Below are 19,780 nucleotides of genomic sequence, written 5' to 3'. Positions count from 1 at the left end.
CTGCTTTTTCTATTCTACTTAGGCAATTGGGCCAGGTGAGGTGGCTTACGTCTATAATCCCAGCACTTTGGGAGGCCAAGGGAGGAGGACTGCTTGAAGCCAGGAGTTCAAGACCAGCCTGGGTAAAAAAGCAAGACCCTGTCTCTACAAAAAATAAAATAAAATTAGCTGGGCTCAGTGGCACATGCCTATAGTCCCAGCAACTTGGGAGCCTGAGGTGGGAGGATCCCTTGAGTACAGGGGTTCAAGGCTTCAGTGAGTTACGGTGGTGCCACTGCACTCCAGCCTAGGTGACAGAGTGAGACCCTGTTTCTTATGGATAGGTAATTGATCTAATATCATTTATTAAATGTGGCACCATGGCCATAAGTCAGGTGACCTTATATGTGGCTCTCATTCCAAGGAGGTTCTGTTTCATTGGTTTATTTACCATACATTGTGTTTTTGTTTTGGTTTGGTTTTTGCCATACTATAATGGCAAAAAACCAAAACAAAACAAAACAAAACTGCAGCATTACATTAAGATTTTAATTACTATCACATTACATTAAGATTTGATATCTGGTGGCATATATCTTCTAACTATGTGCATCTTCAAGATTTACTTGGTGATTCTTGGCACTTCGTATTACCATATGAAATTTAGAATCAGCTTACCAATTTCCACATAAAGAATCCTACTTCAATTTGTATTGAGTTTCTGTTGACTCAGTACATCAATTTGTGGACATTAACAAATTTACAGTTTTGAAGTTTAAATTTATGAACATGATATATCCTCCGATTTTTGAAGTCTTCTCTAATTTCTTGTAATAATATTTGTTAATTTATCTTATAGAAGTCATGTACATCTTTCATTATCTTTATTACTATATATTATTTTTAAAATTTTATTCTCTATTTACTTCTTAGATATGCACCTGTTTCATCTCAGCTCCAGCAATTTTATTAAATTTACTTTTAAATTGAATAGTTTTTCTGTATTTTTTTAAAATTTGCTGCATAATTTTGTCATCTATGAATCTGACAAAGTTTTTAAATCTTTTCCTTTCTTATGTCTTTTGTTTATTTCACCTGCTTTACTGCATTGGCTAGAACCTCCAGTACAACATTGAATAGAAGAGAGGATACAAGGCTTTTAATGGTCATCATAAATAATGATGTATGCTGTAGATTTTTGTATGATATCCTTTATTAGATTAAGGAAATACCCCTTTACTTCTAATTGCTAAAATATTTATCATGAATGTTCATTCTAATTGATCACTCTGCATGTATTGAGATTATCATGTTTCTTTTTCACTCTGTTAATGTAATATATTACATTGATTGATCTTTAAAGGGCAAACAAACTGAATTCCTAGAATCATCCTATGTTGCTTGTGATGTGTTGTAGATGATTATCCTATCTATGGAATGTGTGTGAGCGTGTGTGGTGTGTGTGTGCAGGATTGCTCATATTTTTATTGTAATGTTGTAACATTGATTTAATATTTAAAATCAGTCAAGGTAAACCTCACTTTGATCATTGTATCATCCTTTGGAAATATCGTTGGATTCAGTTTCATAATATTTTGTTTAGAAAATTTGCATTTATGTTCTCAAGAGATCTTGGGTTATAATTTGGTTTTATTTTAATGTCCTTATCAGGTTTGGGCATCAAGATTATGTTGGGCTAGTAAAATGTGTTAAAAATTGTTTTTTTTTTTCTAGTCTCTGGAATAATTTGTGTAACATTAATATTATTTTTCCTTATATGTTTGGAAGAAGTCAGCAGTGAAGCAATCGAGACCTGAGGGTTTGTTGTTGTTGTTGTTGTTGTTGTTAGGTTTTCAATTAGTGATTCAATTTCTTCAATAGCTGTAAAACTATTATTTTATATCATATTGAATTAGTTTGGGTAAGCTATATTTTTCAAAGAATTTACTCATTTTATTTAAATTTTCTAGATTATTAGCATAATGCTGTTTATTATATCCTCATATTAGAAAATCCTTTGGATGTCTGTAATTCTGTAGTGATTCCCCTATGGTAATTAATTTCTGATATTTGTAATATCTCTTTGCTTCTTTTTCCTTAATTAGTTTTACTGGGGTTTTATCAATTTTACTAAGCTTTTCACATAAACTACTTTTAAGTTTCTTGTTTTTTCTTTAATGTATGACTATTTTCTCTTTTACTGATTTCTGCTTATTTTCTTTCTTCTGCTTTCTTTAAGCTTTGTTTACTCCCCCACTCCTAAATTCTTAATATTGGTTAGATAATTTGTTTTCAACCTTTATTTTTCTAATATATACATTTAACCTATACATTTTTCTCTAAAACTATTTTACTTCCCACAATCTTTATATTTTTATTATCATTGTACATAAAAGTTTTCTAATTTACCTTCTGATGTCTTCTTTGACCCATAGGCTATTTAGAAGGGCATTGCTTAACTTCTAAATATTTGGAGATCTTCTAGGTATCATTCTTTCATTAATTTAATCATTTGAGACAAGGTTTATGGCCCAGAATATGGACCATTTTGGTAAAAGTTTATGTATGCACTTGAAAAGACCGAACATTTATTTTGTTTCATTTTCTAGAAATGTCATTTAGGAAAATGTGGTTTAGAAGAGTCTTTTTTTTTCCCCCTCCACTTGTTCTTTCAGTTATAGAGAGACATGTGTAAAATATCTGTATTAGTTTCCCAGGGCTGCTGTAACAAATTACTACAAACTTGGTGGCTTCAAAGAAGAAAAATTTACTCTCTTAACACTTTGGAGGCCAGAAATCCAGTTAAGATGTCAGTAGGATTGCTTCCATCTGCAAGCTATTCTGTGCCTCTCTCCAGACTTCCTTCCAGTGGCTGCTGGCAATCTTTGATGTTCCTTGGCTTTCAGATGCATCATTTCCTTCTTGGCCTCCATCTTCAAGTCGCCTTCTCCTCTGTGTGTTTCCTTTGCTCTTCTGTCTCCTGTAAAGACACTGGGCATGGATTTAGAGGCGACCGTGGCAATCTAGGATGGTCTCAACTCAAGATCATTAACTTGATTGTATCTACAAAGACTCTACAAACTGGGTCACGTTTCACAGGTTTCAGAGATTGGGACATAGATATTTTTTAAGGTGAACAGTGGTTATTCAACCCATTACAATATCAAACTGTGACTATGAATTTGCCTGTCTTTCTTCTTTGTTCTAGCAATCTTTACTTTATGTATTTTAAACATGTTATTAAACACATGAAATTTTTGGTTTATTCTTTCTGCTGAATTGACTATTTTATCATAATGAAATGTCTCTCTTTACCTCTTATAATACTTCTTGCCTTAAAATCTACTTTGTACATTAATATAGCTATACAGGCTTCTTTCTTACTTTCTTTGTCTTATATTTAAAGCTTGTCTCTTGTAAACATCATATAGTAAAGTTTTGTTGTTTTATTCAGCCTTTGTTGTTCATTAGTGTTTGAAACATTTAAATTTAATAATAAAAATTAAAGTTAAAATTAAAAATACATAAATAAATTTAATCTAGTTACTGATAAGTCTAACTCTTGGTTATTTGTTTTCTATTTGTTTCATGTGTTTGTTCTTTTATTCCTCATTTCTCACATTTTTTAATTCATCAAGTATTTTTATTATTCTATTTTCCCCAGTAGCTTTTAAGTTATATTTCATTTTTTATTCTTAAATGACTACTCTAGAGATAGACATCCTTGATTTACTATAGTCTACTAAAATTGTGCTTTTACCTTTCTCCAAACAATGCAAGTACCCAAACTATTAATATTTAATTCCATTTGTGTCCTCTCCCTCTTTTTGTATTGTTGTCATACATTTTCCAGAAAGAAAAGCTTCAGCTGAATTAAATTTAACAGAGTTTAATTCAGTAACGAACGATTCACAAATCAGGCAGCCTCCCGAGCCACAGTAGGCCAGAAACTCCAGTCCATCTGCGTGGTGGAAGAGGATTTATGAACAGAAAAAGGAAAGTGATGCACAGAAAACAGAAGTGAGGTACAGAAACAGCCGGATTGGTTATAGCTCAGCATTTGCCTTATTTGAAGACAGTTCAAACAGTTGGCCACATTTGATTGGCCAAAACTCGATGATTGGCATAAGAGTAGTCTATGGTCTGTTTACATCTTCAGTTGTTACAGTTCGCAGTGTACAGAGAAACCTTGAGGCTGAGCTTAAACTATGTAAGGCTTTAGGCTACACTTGATTTAACAATTTACATATATTCTATATTTCAAAGACATAATTGTCGTTGTCTTTATAAAAACAGTCTCTATTTATATTTACACGGTAGTGAATTCTTATAATTTTTATGTTGCCTCAGCATCCATTTAGAATATGTTTAGCTTTCTCATGCCAGAAGCAGAGCTTAGTCACCCTTAATGCCCTTTCTAGTTCTGTACCTCCTCCCAGTTTTCAACGTGGTCGAGCCAGATATCTGCCTTATAAAACTGCCTTCTGGTGACCACCTCTCTATGGGACAGCTAGATAAAACCTACTTGACTCGCATCCCTGACCTCTGTGCCCTGCATGGACTTCGCAGATATGCTGCCGTGACCACCTCTCAGTCGCAGCATGCCTTCCTGGAACATGTGCCTGCTTTCTTTAAACTCACCAGTTGGAACTCCCCATGGGAGATGCCTGCTGGGTCATACTCCGGTCGCCAATAAAGGTGTCGGCCGATGTGTCCCCTTCTCTCTCTCTCTCTCCATTCCTTGCACTGACTAACCTTTCTGTGATCTTCAGGCGTACCGTGTACCCCCAGCCCGTAATAAAATCTTTACTTCCATCTTGTGTTTCTTCTAATCACTGTAGAGGTTCTCTCTATCATAAAGATCCTAAATGAAAACATACCCGCATATAAGCTCTTTCTGGTGTGTTTCCTTCTTACCGCAATTCTATAAATTCTATATGAAACTATTTTCCTTCAGTCTGAAAAAGTCTCTTTGGCATTTTTGTATTGTAGATCTTCTGACAACAAATTCTTTAAACATTTTTCTAATTGTGGTTCCTTCGAAGGTTATTGTCCATGTTTCCTGCTGCTTTTAAAATGGATTACACTTTAAAATAGATTTTTTTTTACAATATTACTATGTTGTGTCTAGGTAAGTATTTCTTTGTATTGCTTGGGTTTATATAGGTGTTTTTTTTTTTTTTTGTTTTTTTTTTTTTTTTTTTGAGATGGAGTTTCACTCTCGTCACACAGACTGGAGTGCAGTGGCGCGATCTTGGCTGACTGCAACCTCTACCTCCCAGAGTCAAGCAATCGTCCCAACTCAGTAGCTGGGATTACAGGCTTGTGCCACTGTGCCTGGCTAATTTTTGTATTTTTAGTAGAGACGGGGTTTCGACATGTTGGCCAGGCTGGTCTCAAACTCCTGACCTCAGGTGATCTGCCCACTTGGGCCACTCAAAGTGCTAGGATTACAGGCATGAGCCACCATGCCAGGCCTGTATAACTTTTTGAATCTGTAATCTTGCATCAGTCTTGGAAATTTCTCAGTTATTACTTCTTCAAATGTTGTTTATATCTGTTATCTCTCTCCTATCATGACAGGACTTCACTTAAACACGCTAGGCTTTATTCTTCTATGTCTTGGTCTGTATGTTAACATACATTTAGGGGTTTTTGTGGACTAATAAATGACCACTTTTACACAGATATGTTACTGTATCAAATTTAGATTTGAGTAAATGAGTTGGTAAGTTTTATATCTTTTGTATGTTGTGAAATATTGAAATTACATTTGGAAGCATATGTTACTTAAAAGTTCGATAGAACTTATTTTTTTTATTCTTCTTACATGTTTCTTGGGTAATTCTAGCTTTCTACGTTTTTTTGAATGAATATTGGCAATTTATATTTCCATTTATATCATTTAGATTTTCAAAATATTTAACCCCCAGTAGTCTACAGTTTTATAAATATTCTCATATCCATAACAATGTTTAAATTCCTTTTCCTACTGTGTATATTTGTGTCTTCTCTCTTCCCTTATAATTTATCTTTTAGTGAAGGTTTTTATATTTTGTTTTCCTAAAACAGCTAACCTCAGTTAATAACAAAAATGCAAATTAAGAAAGCAAATGGAAAAGAGTAGGAGAAAATGGTGTAAACTCTATAATACTATAATCAAAGAGCTATGTAAAATGAAAAGAATGTGGATTGAGTGAATACATGCATGCAAATATTATAGGAAATCACATAAGTAAGAAAGGCAGGACACATCATATTTTGCCCACCGAAATTACAACTTTGTAAAAATGTACCTACATGTTAGCAAAGATTAAAAGCAAATAATGAATGTAAAAATAGTTACAGTTTAGTGACTCATGAGATTTTTGTCATTCATTATTTAAATTGACTGTTATGCTCTTCCTTTTCCCAGTAATTCCTTGTGGGCTACCCCCCACCATCGCCAATGGAGATTTCTTTAGCACTAACAGAGAGTATTTTCACTACGGATCCGTGGTGACCTACCGCTGCAATCTTGGAAGCGGAAGGAAAAAGCTGTTTGAGCTCGTGGGTGAGCCCTCCATATACTGCACAAGCAAAGATGATCAAGTGGGCATCTGGAGCGGCCCGGCCCCTCAGTGCATTATACCTAACAAATGCACGCCTCCAAATGTGGAAAATGGAATATTGGTGTCTGTCAACAGAAGCTTATTTTCCTTAAACGAAGTTGTGGAGTTTAGGTGTCAGCCTGGCTTTGTTATGAAAGGACCCCACCGTGTGCAATGCCAGGCCCTGAACAAATGGGAGCCAGAGTTACCAAGCTGCTCCAGGGGTGAGTCTGACTGAGGCCTAGAAAGGCCCTGCAAATGACATGCATTGCTGTTGGATCAGGAGATTAGTATTTGTTCAGGCGGAGGGATGTGTGGTGAGCAGGGTGGGGGAACAAATTTTTTAGGTAGTGAAAATGAAATTCAGAAGGTGTGTATATATGTGTGTGTGTGTACATGCACATGTGCTGAAATGAAGAAGCAAAGCTAAACCTGGGCAAGCATTGTGATGTTTCTTTGGGGTTCTTACAAACAGATCTATTAATTACCTTTGAGTACAATAACTGCTGATAGAAAATGAGTAAATTTTTCCGGCGGGGCATCATAATACAGGCTACATGTGAATTTTAATCCTTAAAACAAAGTTATTAGGTAGTTACCAGTTTTTCTAGGTTTGTCTGTTTTGTTTTGCTTGAGACAGGGTCTTGATCTGTCACTCAAGCTGGACTGCAGAGGTGAGATCATGGCTTACTGCACCCACCACCTCCCTGGCTCAAGCAATTCTCCTGCTTGAGCCTCCCAAGCAGCTGGTACTACAGGTGCATGCCACCAGGCCTAGTTAAAATTTTTGTATTTTTTTATAGAGATGGAGTCTCACCATGCTGCCCAGGCTTGTCTTGAACTCGTGAGCTGAAGCAATCCACCTACCTGGGCCTCCCAAAGTGCTGAGATTATAGGCATGAGCCACTGTGCCTGGCCTCTATGTTTCACAGAGAAAATGTGCCTTAGGGAAATCAGATAACTTTTAACTTGCAGACTGAAGACTGGAATGCAAGTCTGCCTGACTCCAGAGACTTGGCTTTGCTAATCAGCATCCAGTCATGAAATCAAAATTTACTCTAGATACTTTCAAGGAGTGAGGGATTTCATACAGGTTGTATTAGTCTGTTCTCACATTGCTATAAAGAACCACCTGAGACTGAGTAATTTATAAAGAAAAGAGGTTTAATTAATTCTCAGTTCTGCAGGCTGTACAGGAGGAATGACTGAGGACTCCTCAGGAAACTTACAATCATGGTGGAAGGCAAAGAGGAAGCACGCATATTTTCAAATGGCTGGCAGGAGAGAGAGTGCAACTGGGGAGGTGCTACACATTTTAAACAAGCACATCTCGAGAGAACTCTATCACAAGACAGCACTAGGGTGATGGTGCTAAACCATTAGAAACCACCTCCATAATCCAGTCACTTCCCACCAGGCTCCTCCAACACTGGGAATTACAATTTGACATGAGATTTGGGTGGGGACAAAGAGCCAAACCATATCACAGCTAATAGGTCACAAAGATGTTAGAAGGGCAGGAAAAGCAATAAGACGAAGGCAGAGTTACCAGAGATCAGGGAGCTACGGTGGCTGCCAGTCTAGAGCACAGGAGCCTGTACTGATGCTGAAATGGCCAGCCCCTCCCACCGAGCAGCCAGCTCCCTGAAAGCTGCTAATGCTGCAGGAGCCACCACTGCTGCCAGAATGCAGCTGATATTGCTGGAGCCAACGTCATTGGCATCGCCAGAACTGAAGCTGTAACTGCTCACTGAAGCCATCTATACCGCCACTGCCTGAGCCACCTCTAGAAGTAGAACAGATTCTACTCTCATCCTGCCTTTTAATTCGGTATATATGCCTCCAACTGGCAGAACCTAACCAGAGCCCAGCTATCAAGGAAGATGAATGATTGTAGTTTTAAGGCTTCCATTGCTAGCAGCCAAAAGACAGTCCAAAAGTGTGAGACTGGGAGCCAACAAAAATTTATCCAGCACAGCACCTCAATATTACATCACCAGGCATTGATTAGTCAAGGAAACACTGGGTGATGAACCCTGAAAATGGACATTACAGCATCAGAGTATTTACAAACTCCTTAAAGAAGTCATTTTTCTAGTCCAGTGCCCCAGATGCTTGAGAAAACTGAAGTCCAGAAAAGGGAACTGGTCTGCTCAAAGCCAAACTGAAATTATTTTTTCCATTTTATAGCAGTTTCATGTAATTTAGTTGAGACCCAAATGTGTTCTGATTTCCTGAGTTCAGATCAACTATATTAAGAGAGAGCCAGTGCTACCGTTACAATATGTTGCCTGAAATATACACTCTCATTATGGTGACAGTAGGTCTTTTAGATTTTGTTCAACAGTTGCCCATCTTCTCACTGGAGTGAAATGAATGACTAGACAGCACCTTGCTTCGTAGCGTGAAGAGAGGCCCATAGTTCGTTACCACCTTATGTCAGGTGGCCACTGAGAGAAGCCTTGACAGGAGATGAGAATAGATGTGTGGATGCTGTTTGTTGCACCGGTGTGATAGGTGACGGAGGGACCTATTAGATGCGACATGGGCAGGGGCACTCCTTTATTGCCTAAAATGCAAGACTAAATAGATGATGCCTTTCTAGAAAGGAAGTACAAAGATATAAAAATCCATCATTCCTCCCAATTTTGTACTGGGTGAACAGTAATTGGAAGCATTCTACAAGGAACTGTCCATTGCGGAATGTTAGTTGCATACTTTAGATGAAAAGCAATGAATTGAGGATACCTCTGTTTTAGTCACAGTTCTGCAATGTGTCAGTTCTATGACTAATGGCAAGACATCTTCCTTGCCCTGTGTATTTAGTTTGTTATCAATATAATAAAGCTCTTATCTTAACTTTATTATTATATATAGATTTGTAATTATTATTCCCTTGGCCAGTTTAACATTGAGAAAATTAGCAATACTTTGTTTCTCTCTCCCCAGTATGTCAGTCACCTCCAGATGTCCTGCATGGTGAGCGTACCCAAAGGGACAAGGACATCTTTCAGCCTGGGCAGGAAGTGTTCTACATCTGTGAGCCCGGCTATGACCTCAGAGGGGCTGCGTCTCTGCGCTGTACACCCCAGGGAGACTGGAGCCCTGCAGCCCCCAGATGTGAAGGTGCCTAGACTCTTGTCTGGCTTGATATTTTTAGCTTGCGTCTTTATTCTGCACATGCCAGTTATTTCCATTCATTTTTCTTTTTCTCCAGTGAAATCCTGTGATGACTTCCTGGGCCAACTTCTTAATGGCCGTGTGCTATTTCCACTTAATTTCCAGCTTGGAGCAAAAGTGGATTTTGTTTGTGATGAAGGGTGAGTATGAGCTTGCTGGACATTGAAATTGGGGTTAGGAATTAGTCCCAAAAGGGGAGATTTGATGTGGCTTTAAAAAGACAGACACAGACACACACGCAATCAGAGAGATGAACTTTTGAAAGCATAAATAGGAAGAAAGGAAAGAAACATATAGAACTAATAACATGAGATATGAAGAGGACACTGGGCCATATATTAACTGGCAAGTTCAAAGGCAAGTATAATTACTAATATGAATATATAGGTAACAGCGTAAGTTTAAAAAATCCTATTTTCAAAATTTTAGAATTTCAAAACAGCAAAAAGGAATATGAGTAATTTAGAGATTCCCAGAAAAAAATACAAGTAACAAAAAGCTTATTCTAAAGATCTAGGATCATTTAAGAATCATTTCAGTAAATTCTTTAAACCATCAATAATGAAATTTGTAATAGGACTGAAAGTGTAAAAAGTTAGCAATTTTTAAAAATTCAGTCATATATCGTCTTGCTAGTCATGGGCTCTGGGCTCTGAGCTGGGGTCCTGATGGCTGCTGTTAATATTTCCGGCAAGATCATTAACTTGTTTATGTCCATCTAGTGCTCTTCATAGGGTGCACATCTCTACATGGGAGCTGACCAGCATGGGCAACAAAGCACCTGATCCCAAAATGTTCCACAGAATCTTGGCAGCCTCCAAATACCAGCACCCAGTAAGATTTAGAAGGGCATTGGGGCCCAAAAGACATTGAGAATTTTTGATGATTGCAGACAAAAATCAAGTCCTCTCTTCTTTCCTTTTTCCCCTAGAATATTCACGCTTACTCTTCAGCAGCCCAAACTGCCCTTGTGAGCCTTCTTCATGCCATCACAGATGTGGAGACAAAAGGACAATCTTTGTTCTCTCACCAGCTATTTCTCACTTTTCCAGTCCAAACTGGGAGTTGTTTTATTTGCTTTTCCAAGTTCAGAGTTAGGAAGGCATTGCATTAGAAGACTGGGTTTCTTATAATGACAATGAGTAATCAGTGAAACTCCAAGCCTGGGTCCTGGGTCAAGAAGATGGTGGCTATTTTGTGACCACCTTTTTCAATTCAAGCAGGACTGTCATGTGACCAAGCTACTGCATTTTGTCATTCTATATTGCTCCCTTCTGGAGGTTGTGATTTTTCCAGAATAATGTACCCTCTGCACATCTGTCACCTGCTGGCCTCAGGTCCTCAAAATCCTGAGATTTGGGGTTGGGCCTTAGATTGTGAACTATGTGGCCTCTTGGCTCACTATTCACTACTATTTTCTTCTTTAGATTTCGATTAAAAGGCAGCTCTGCTAGTTACTGTGTCTTGGCTGGAATGGAAAGCCTTTGGAATAGCAGTGTTCCCGTGTGTGAACGTGAGTAATAGGAGTAACATTTCAGGCCAGTCTCTCCCCTTCATTGGTTCAGTATTTGACCCATGACCTCCCCTAATGTGGTTCTTCAATTTTCTAGTCTGAATTATTGATTTGAAAATTGCTTATTTTAATAATATTTTGTTGTGAATCAATGTGTACATCACCTGTCTTTGGAACCATCTGATCTCTGTCTGTCATTTTGTATTCTGTTTTATTGTGATAAATCCTATGGTAGTGTGCTTCTAGGTCAGGAGAGATTAGATAATGTGAAGCTTTAACAATTTGCTTCCTTTCTCTACTTCTTTTCTTTCTTCTCTTCTCTCCTTCCTTCAGTTTTTTTTTCCCTTCTTATCTCCCTCTCTCTTTCCTTCCTTCCTTCCTTCCCTCCTTCTTTCTTTTTCATTTTTTTCTCCAATCAATGTGCAGTCAGTCTACAATTTGTGTATATATTTGATAATACACAAATATTAAACATGCCTTTATTTAATCAATTATTTATTGATCACATACTTTGTGCCTCTGTTCATCTAGCCACTGGAGTTACAGCAATGAACAAGATGAGTGAAGTCCCTGTCCTCATATTTTACTCAGGTGGGGAGAAGGACAAGGAAAAAAATAAAAAAATTAGGTGCTATAGATAATAGATCAAAGCAATCAAGAATGAGGGAAAAGTGGGGAGTAACATTAGACAGAGTGAGCAGTTTGAGACTCCTTAAATTCTCAAAACATGTATCCAAATAATTTATGCTGAGAGATTCATAAATAATAAGTCACTTTTTCAAAATGAGCCTCATATGTTCAATAATCAGTAGACTACTGATTTCTCCTAGTCTACCCATTTATAATTTCCCCAATGGTAGATAGAACTTTGCTTCATTTCTTGATTCTAACGATTGGAAAACATGTTTCTTTAGAAAACCATGAAATTTTACTAAAATGTTTGTGTTGTTAGAAATATACTTGGACATCTTACAGTGCTTTTTAGAGGAAAATTTTGTAAGAACAAAACTTATATAGAGATTCTTGCTGTCTAAGAAATACAGTGCTCGTTGAAGCAGCATGACAAATGTCTGTGCTACTATCATGCATGAAAGCTCATTGATTGACTACTCAAACTTTCTCTTATTTTTCATAACTCTTGCTAGTTAAAGTAGCTTCTTTCAAATTCCAGTTCTAAGGAAAAACACCAATTAGAAATGAGGGAGAGACTGTTCTAAACAAATCAGCAGATGCTAGAAAGGAGTAACAACTTGAAACCTGACCCAGAAAGTAAAAAGAGAAAATAAATCAACAGACCTAGACATTTTCAAAAGCAAAGCAATCTGAATCCATTTGGAGTTTTTTATAATGGCCTGACTACGTTTCAGTTCACTGTGACAGTGCTAATGTTATCACAGAGGTTGATGATCAATATCAATAAGTAATCAGTGAAAGTTTTCACCTATTTAAGATGATTAGCACACATATATGCATTTGAGAAATATTTCCCAAGAACGTAGGCTCCTTCCTGAGCACTGCATCCCCAGGATCCTGATAAGTGACTGACACAGGACAAGTGCTCAATTAATATATATTGACTAATGAATGAGTAACACTTCAAAGTGGTTATTTTTCTTCTTCAAATGTTTTGCTACTTCATTAAAATTGTAAAGTTTCTATTGTCCAGGAACCGTTACTATCTGGAAGATTCAGGATAGAAAAATCTCTTTTGCACTTTGCAATACGCTTTCAATGACATCTCATTTAATCCAACTCTTCAAAGGCCTAATGTCTACTGTCACCTCCTTAGTATATTTTCAGCAACACCAATCATAGCACCCTGTAATTGCAGAATACCTCTGGGGAAACTCCTGAATGAAACTTAGGGCTTTTGTCTTTTTTCCAGAAATCTTTTGTCCAAGTCCTCCAGTTATTCCTAATGGGAGACACACAGGAAAACCTCTGGAAGTCTTTCCCTTTGGAAAAGCTGTAACTTACACATGTGACCCCCACCCAGACAGAGGGATGACCTTCGACCTCACTGGGGAGAGCACCATCCGCTGCACAAGTGACCCTCAAGGGAATGGGGTTTGGAGCAGCCCCGCCCCTCGCTGTGGAATTCTGGGTTAGTGCTCATTTCCCCACATCCCAAATGGGTTCAGAATATCTAATGCAGGCCCTCCATATTTCCATAATTACAATGTGGTATTTCTTTGTGCATTTGCCACAATGGAATGCCAAACCAATGACAAATGGTTCTAAGGTAGGTCAACACATCAGATCCTGATGACCTTTGCAGCTGGAGGGGCTGGTGAAAAAAAGAAGGAGGCGGTGAGTGATGGAAATGTCTTTCATTAGAATCATATGAATTAAAAACAAATGCTGGTGAATCTCTTTATTGAAATGTTTGGCTTAGAAATCTGACCTAGAAAATCAGTGGCTCCTGCCAGGAAATGTCTTGAGTTCTTGCCCATGCTTGTCAGCCTCTCATTGGAGTTTTGATGCCTTGAAGTACAAAGAAACCAGACACAAAAGGTGGAACCTGAGCAGGAATACTCTTTCTGGCTTCCTAAAAATGTGAAAAATTAAATCGGAGCTATCCTTACCTTAAATTATACGAGCATTAGCTGAGCATGGTGGCATGTGCCTGTGGTCCCAGCTACTCAAGATGCTGAGATGGGAGGATTACTTAAGCCTAGGAGGCAGAGGTTGCAGTGAGCTGAGATTGTGCCACTGCACTCCAGCCTGGGTAATGGAGAGAGACCCTGTCTCAAAAATAAATAAATAAATAAAAATAGGCTGGCTGGCTGCAGGGGCTCACACCTGTAATCTCAGCACTTTGGGAGGCCAAGGGGGGTGCAGATAACTTGAGGTCAGGAATTCAAGACTGGCCTGCCAACATGGTGAAACTTCAACTCTACTAAAAATAGAAAAAATAAAATAAAATAAATTACATGAGTAGAAAGACCAGATAGCAGACTAGCCTTCCAGATAATATATTTCCTTATAAGCCTATGTTAATGGAAGCTTCCCTTCAAACACGCAGGGAAGTTTTTTGGTGTTGTGTTTTCTTGTTTTTTTTTTTTTTTTTCATAACTAGAAATTTCTTTTCTTCTGTCATCAAATCTACCAAGGGAGAGAAAAGAAGAAACACATTGGGTATATTTTTATTAACTCGATATTCTTGATTTCATGGTCTCTAGGTAACTGTAAAGCCCCAGATAATTTTCCATTTGCTAAGTTGAAAACCCAAACCAATGCATCTGACTTTCCCATTGGGACATCTTTAAAGTACGAATGCCGTCCTGAGTACTACGAGAATCCATTCTCTATCACATGTCTAGATAACCTGGTGTGGTCGAGTCCCAAAGGTGTCTGTAAACGTGAGTAAACTTGCATTGTGTCTTTCCCATGTCTACCAAAGCTTCTTATTTAATTTTTTCAAATGTGGGATATGAGAAACCTTTTTTGAAAAGTGTTCAGATGGGTGGATATAAGAGTTTTTCTTGTAGGTCATCTTTGATTATTGCTTGAAATGCTCACTTCATGAGAATGTTTCAAGGAATATTTGTAGAGAAAATCTTCAATCCCTATGGGAAAGTAAATAACAAACGATTCTAAATTAGGAAATAAAAAGTGTGTAGGAAGAAAAATTCTGTTGGAATGACTAGGTGGGAAGAAATCCTTTGAAAACTTTGAAATACATTGGTAGTATATAATGTCATAAATGACTTTTACATTCTGATAAGGGATGCAAGGTCTCTACACAGATCTAAATCTAGATCTAGATAGATCTGGAGGGAAGGTCTTTTTCAAAGTGGGGCTTCGTAGGTGGCTGATCCTTAGGCGCTCTGATGAGTTTTCTCAAGGTGACAAAATCTGTGGAACCATCAGAACTGCGTATTTTCTTCAGGAACCTACATGCAGGTTGAGACCTTATGTACTGAAGAGAGTTCAGGTTACTCTACCTGGCTCCAAAACACTTTCTTTCCCATAGGTAAATCATGTAAAACTCCTCCAGATCCAGTGAATGGCACAGTGCATGTGATCACAGACATCCAGGTTGGATCCAGAATCAACTATTCTTGTACTACAGGGTGAGTTGGCAGCAACATCTCTTGGTTCAAGAGTTCCAGCACAGCAATACTACCTTCTAACCACATCTCAGGAAGGAAACTAGGCTATTGCCACCTGCTTTTAAGAGGCTTGAACACAGGTATCAACTCATGATTGAAATGAACAAAGATAGAAGAAGATTAGGGGAAAAATATGTATCCTTGCTGAAAACCAGGGCAGTGCACATATAAAGAGTATGCCATTCACTGGATGGGAAGGGAAAAAAAATAGGAGTGTAGTAGTCAAAGCACACAAACAACCCTGATGCAGAGTAGACATTGCTGGAAGAAAGGGAAGGACATGTAGTGGCTGTGTGAGAGAACAAACAGCCACTACTGGTAACAGCATGATCGCTTGCTAGGGCTGCCGTCACCAAGTGCAGGCCTTTCTCGTTTTATTGTACATCACAAATACTATGCTTTTTACAAATTGAAGGCTTGTGGCAACGCTGCGACAAGCATGTCAGACGCATCATTTTTCCAACAGTGTGTGTTGACTTCGTGTCTGTGTATAGCATTTTGGTTATTCTCACAATATCCCAAATCATGTCTGTGACAGTGATCTGTGATCAGCGATCTTTGATGTGACTATTGTCATTGTTTGGGATCCCTACGAACGGCACCCATATAAGACAGAAAACTTAATCAATGTGCATGCTTTGACTGCTCCATGGACTAGACAGTCCCCTTCTCTCTCCCTCTTTTCAAGACTCTCTAATCCCTGAGACACAATAATACTATAATTAGGCCAATTAATAGCCCTACAATGGCCTTTAAGTGTTGACATGAAGGGAGGAGTCATGATCTCTTACTTGAAATCAAAAGCTAGAGATGATTACGCTTAGTGAGGAAGTTACGTTGAAAGCCAAGACAGGCCAAAAGCCAGGCCTCGTGTGCCAAACAGCTGGAGAGTTGTAAAGGCAAAGCAAAAGTACTTGAAGGAAATTTAAAGTGCTTTTCCAGTGAACACATGAATAATAAGAAGGTGAAACAGCCTTATTGCTGATATGGAAGAAGTTTTAGTGCTCTAGATACAAGATCAAACTAGACACATTTCCTTAAGCCAAAGCCTAATCCTGAGCAAGGCCCTAACTCTCTTCAATTCTGTGAAGGCTGACAGAGGTGAGGAAGCTGCAGAAAATAAGCTGGAAGCAGCCGGGCACAGTGGCTCATACCTGTAATCCCAGAACTTTGGGAGGCAGAGGCGGGAGGATCGCCTGAGGTCAGGAGTTCAAGACTAGCCTGACCAATATGGTGAAATCTCATCTCTACTGAAAATGCAAAAATTAGCCAGGCATGATGGCAGGTTGCCTGTAGTTCCAGCTACTCGGGAGTCTGAGGCATGAGAATAACTTGAACCCGGGAGGAAGAGGTTGCAGTGAGCCGAGATTGTGCCACTGCACTCCAGGTTGGGCGACAGAGTGAGACCCCCATCTCAAAAAAAAAAATGCTGGAAGCTAGCAGAAGTTGGTTCTTGAGGTTTAAGGAAAGAAGTCATCTCCATAACATAAAGGTGAAAGGTGAAGCAACAAGTGCTGATGTAGAAGCTGCAGCAAGTTGTCCAGATGATCTAAGATCATTGATGAATGTGTTAAAATAAATAGCAGATTCTCTACATAGGCAAAACAGCCATCTATTGGACTTTCATAGCTAGAGAGGAGAAGCCAATGCCTGGCTTCAAAGCTTCAAAGGATAGGCTGACTTTTTAGGAGCTAATGCCGTTGGTGACTTTGAGTTGAAGCCAATGCTCACTGACCATTCTAAAAATCATAGGGCCCTTAAGAATTATGCTAAATGTGCCTTGCCTGTGTCTATAAATGGAACGACAAAGCCTGACAACAGAGGTATGTTTGCAGCATGGTTTACTGAACACTTTAAGCTCACTGTTGAGATCTAGTGTTCAGAAAAACAGATTCCTTTCAAAATGTTACATAGAGCTCATTGACTTTGCATCTAATCAGGCAAGAACTCTGATGGAGATGGACAAGGAGATAAATGTGGTTTTCCTGCCTGCTGACAACAGCAGCCATTCTGCAACCCATGGCTGAAGGATTAATTTTGACTTTGAAGTTTTAGTATTTAAGAAATACATTTTGTGCCAGGGGCGGTGTAATCCGCACATTGGGAGGCCAAGGTGGGCGGATCACGAGGTCAGGAGTTCAAGACCAGCCTGGCCAACATAGCGAAACCCCATCTCTATTAAAAATACAAAAATTAGCCATCATAGTGGAATGTGCCTGTAGTCCCAACTACTCGGGAGGCTGAGGCAGAAGAATCGCTTGAACCCAGGAGGTGAAGATTCCAGTGAGCCAAGATTATGCCACTGCACTCCAGCTTGGGCAATAGAGTGAGACTTCAACTCAAAGAAAAAAGAAAAGAAAAGGAAAAAAAAATACATTTTGTAAGGCTGTAGTTCCCACAGACAGTAATTCTTCTGATGGATCTGAACAAAGTAAGTTGAAAAGTGCAGGAAAGAAGTAGTCATTCTACATACCACTAAGAGCATTCATGATTCATGGGAAGAGGTTAATATCAACATTAACAGGAGTTTGGTAGAAGTTGATTCCAACCCTCATGGATAACTTTGAGAAGTTCAAGACTTCAGTAGAGAAAATAACTGTAGACGTGATAGAAATAGCAAGAACACTACAATTAGAAGCGGAACCTAAAGATGTGACTGAATTGCTACAATCTCATGATCAAATTCGAACAGATGAGGAGTTACTTCTTATGAATGAGCAGAGAAAGTGATTTTTTTTGAGGTGAAGTCTCTTCCTGGTGAAGATGACATTAGCATTGTGACAATGATCACAAAGGATTTAGAATATTACATAAACTCAGTTGATAAAGCAGCAGCAATATCTGGGAGGATTGACTCCAATTTTGAAAGCAGTTCAGACGGTAAAATGTTATCAAACAGCATTGCATGCTACAGCAAAATCATTTGTGAAAGGAAGAGTCAGTGTGGCAAATTTTATTGTTGCCTTAGATTAAGAAATAGCCACAGCCACCCCAGCCTTCAGCAACCACCGCCCTGAGCAGTCAGCAGCCATCAACCTTGAGGCAAGACCCTCCACCAGCAAAAAGATTACGACTGATTGAAGGTCAGATAATCTTTAGCATTTTTTATCAATAAACCATTTTTTAAAGTATGACTTTTTTCAGATATAATTCTATTTCACATTTAATAGACTATGTATAGTATAAACACAACTTCTTTTAGACTCACTGAGAAATCAAAAAATTCATATGACTCATCTGTTGTGATATTTGTTTTATTGTGGTGTTCTGGAACTGAACCTGCAAGATCCTTGAGGAATGTCTGTAACACAAAATGGGCGGCTTAATACAACAGAAGTTTTTGGAGTTCTGTTCTAGAGGATGGGAGTCCAAAATCAAGGTGTTGACAGGGCCATGCTCCCTCTGAATCCTGTAGGGTAGAATCCTTCATTGCATCTTCCAGCTTCTGGAGCCCCAGGCCTGCCTTGGTGTGTGGCAGCGGAACTCCAATTTGTTCTGTCCCGGTCCTCGCATGGCCATCTTCCCTCTGGGTCTGTGTCCTCATATTCTGTTCTCCTCTCTGTGCATGTCTGTGTCCAACGTTTTCCCTTTTTATCAGGACATCAGGCATATTGGATTAGGGCCTACCTTAGTGACTTCATCTTAACTTGATTGCATCTGCAAAGATTGTATTTCCAAATAAGATCACATTCACAGGGACTGGGGGTTAAGACTTCAACATATCCGGGGGAGACACTTCAACCTACAACAGAGCCCCTTTGAAAATGTCAAGCGTCAGGTGCTCACAGTGCACTGTCCAGTTGTTGGTGCTCAGCCTTGCTCAGCACACAGTGGAGGCTCTGCCTCAAGCTCACTCTTCATGGGAACAGCTAAGCCAGGTAGTGAGTAGGGGATACGTTTGTGCCACCGCAACAAACACTGAAAGGAAGCTTGTGGTGTCCAGCGTATTTACTAGCCTAGGCCTCACAGACCATAGCACCCAGAATCTGACAAAGTAAAATTGGAATAAATCCAATGTCCTCCTTTCTTTTCTTTTTTTTTTTTTTTTTTTGAGCATTTTAAAAAATACAATTGATAAATTTCCTAACTGTACCTACCTCATCTTGCATTGCTGAATAAGTGTGAACCTCTCTATGGCATAAAGTAGAAAACCATTGAGCTTATGACAAAAAAACAGGAAATACATGTAAAAGAGACCAATTTTTAAAAATCAGGAGAAATTTTACAGAAGAGATTTACTGCCAAGAAACCAGGGAAACTTTCAGAACACTCTCCTTTTCATAGTTTTAACAAGATTCAGTTGTACAAATAATTTTGTGAAACTAGCCATGAAGTTTGTACATGAATGAATATATGCATTCAGTGTGTTTATATATTTCATTTCACGCGTCTGCATGTGTGTG

The 19,780-nt window shown here is 38.6% G+C and overlaps 2 protein-coding genes across 3 annotated transcripts in view; both read left to right on the top strand.

Annotated features, from left to right (window-relative positions):
* Positions 1-19,780, top strand: part of LOC126949105 (complement receptor type 1-like) — a 98,922-nt gene that overhangs the window by 53,240 nt on the left and 25,902 nt on the right. Inside the window, exons 5-11 of the mRNA XM_050781634.1 lie at positions 6,395-6,793; positions 9,519-9,695; positions 9,787-9,889; positions 11,177-11,262; positions 13,148-13,366; positions 14,445-14,624; positions 15,239-15,338. Coding sequence (XP_050637591.1) covers positions 6,395-6,793; positions 9,519-9,695; positions 9,787-9,889; positions 11,177-11,262; positions 13,148-13,366; positions 14,445-14,624; positions 15,239-15,338 — 1,264 coding nt within the window. The remainder of the gene's footprint in view (positions 1-6,394; positions 6,794-9,518; positions 9,696-9,786; positions 9,890-11,176; positions 11,263-13,147; positions 13,367-14,444; positions 14,625-15,238; positions 15,339-19,780) is intronic.
* Positions 1-19,780, top strand: part of CR1 (complement C3b/C4b receptor 1 (Knops blood group)) — a 235,393-nt gene that overhangs the window by 189,753 nt on the left and 25,860 nt on the right. The gene's annotated exons all lie outside the window — the stretch shown is intronic.

The sequence above is a fragment of the Macaca thibetana genome, chromosome 1 (genome assembly GCF_024542745.1).
Source record: "Macaca thibetana thibetana isolate TM-01 chromosome 1, ASM2454274v1, whole genome shotgun sequence".
NCBI classification, from domain to species: domain Eukaryota; kingdom Metazoa; phylum Chordata; class Mammalia; order Primates; family Cercopithecidae; genus Macaca; species Macaca thibetana.
Note: the sequence above shows the minus strand (reverse complement) of the source record. Positions and strands in the feature narration are given on the sequence as shown.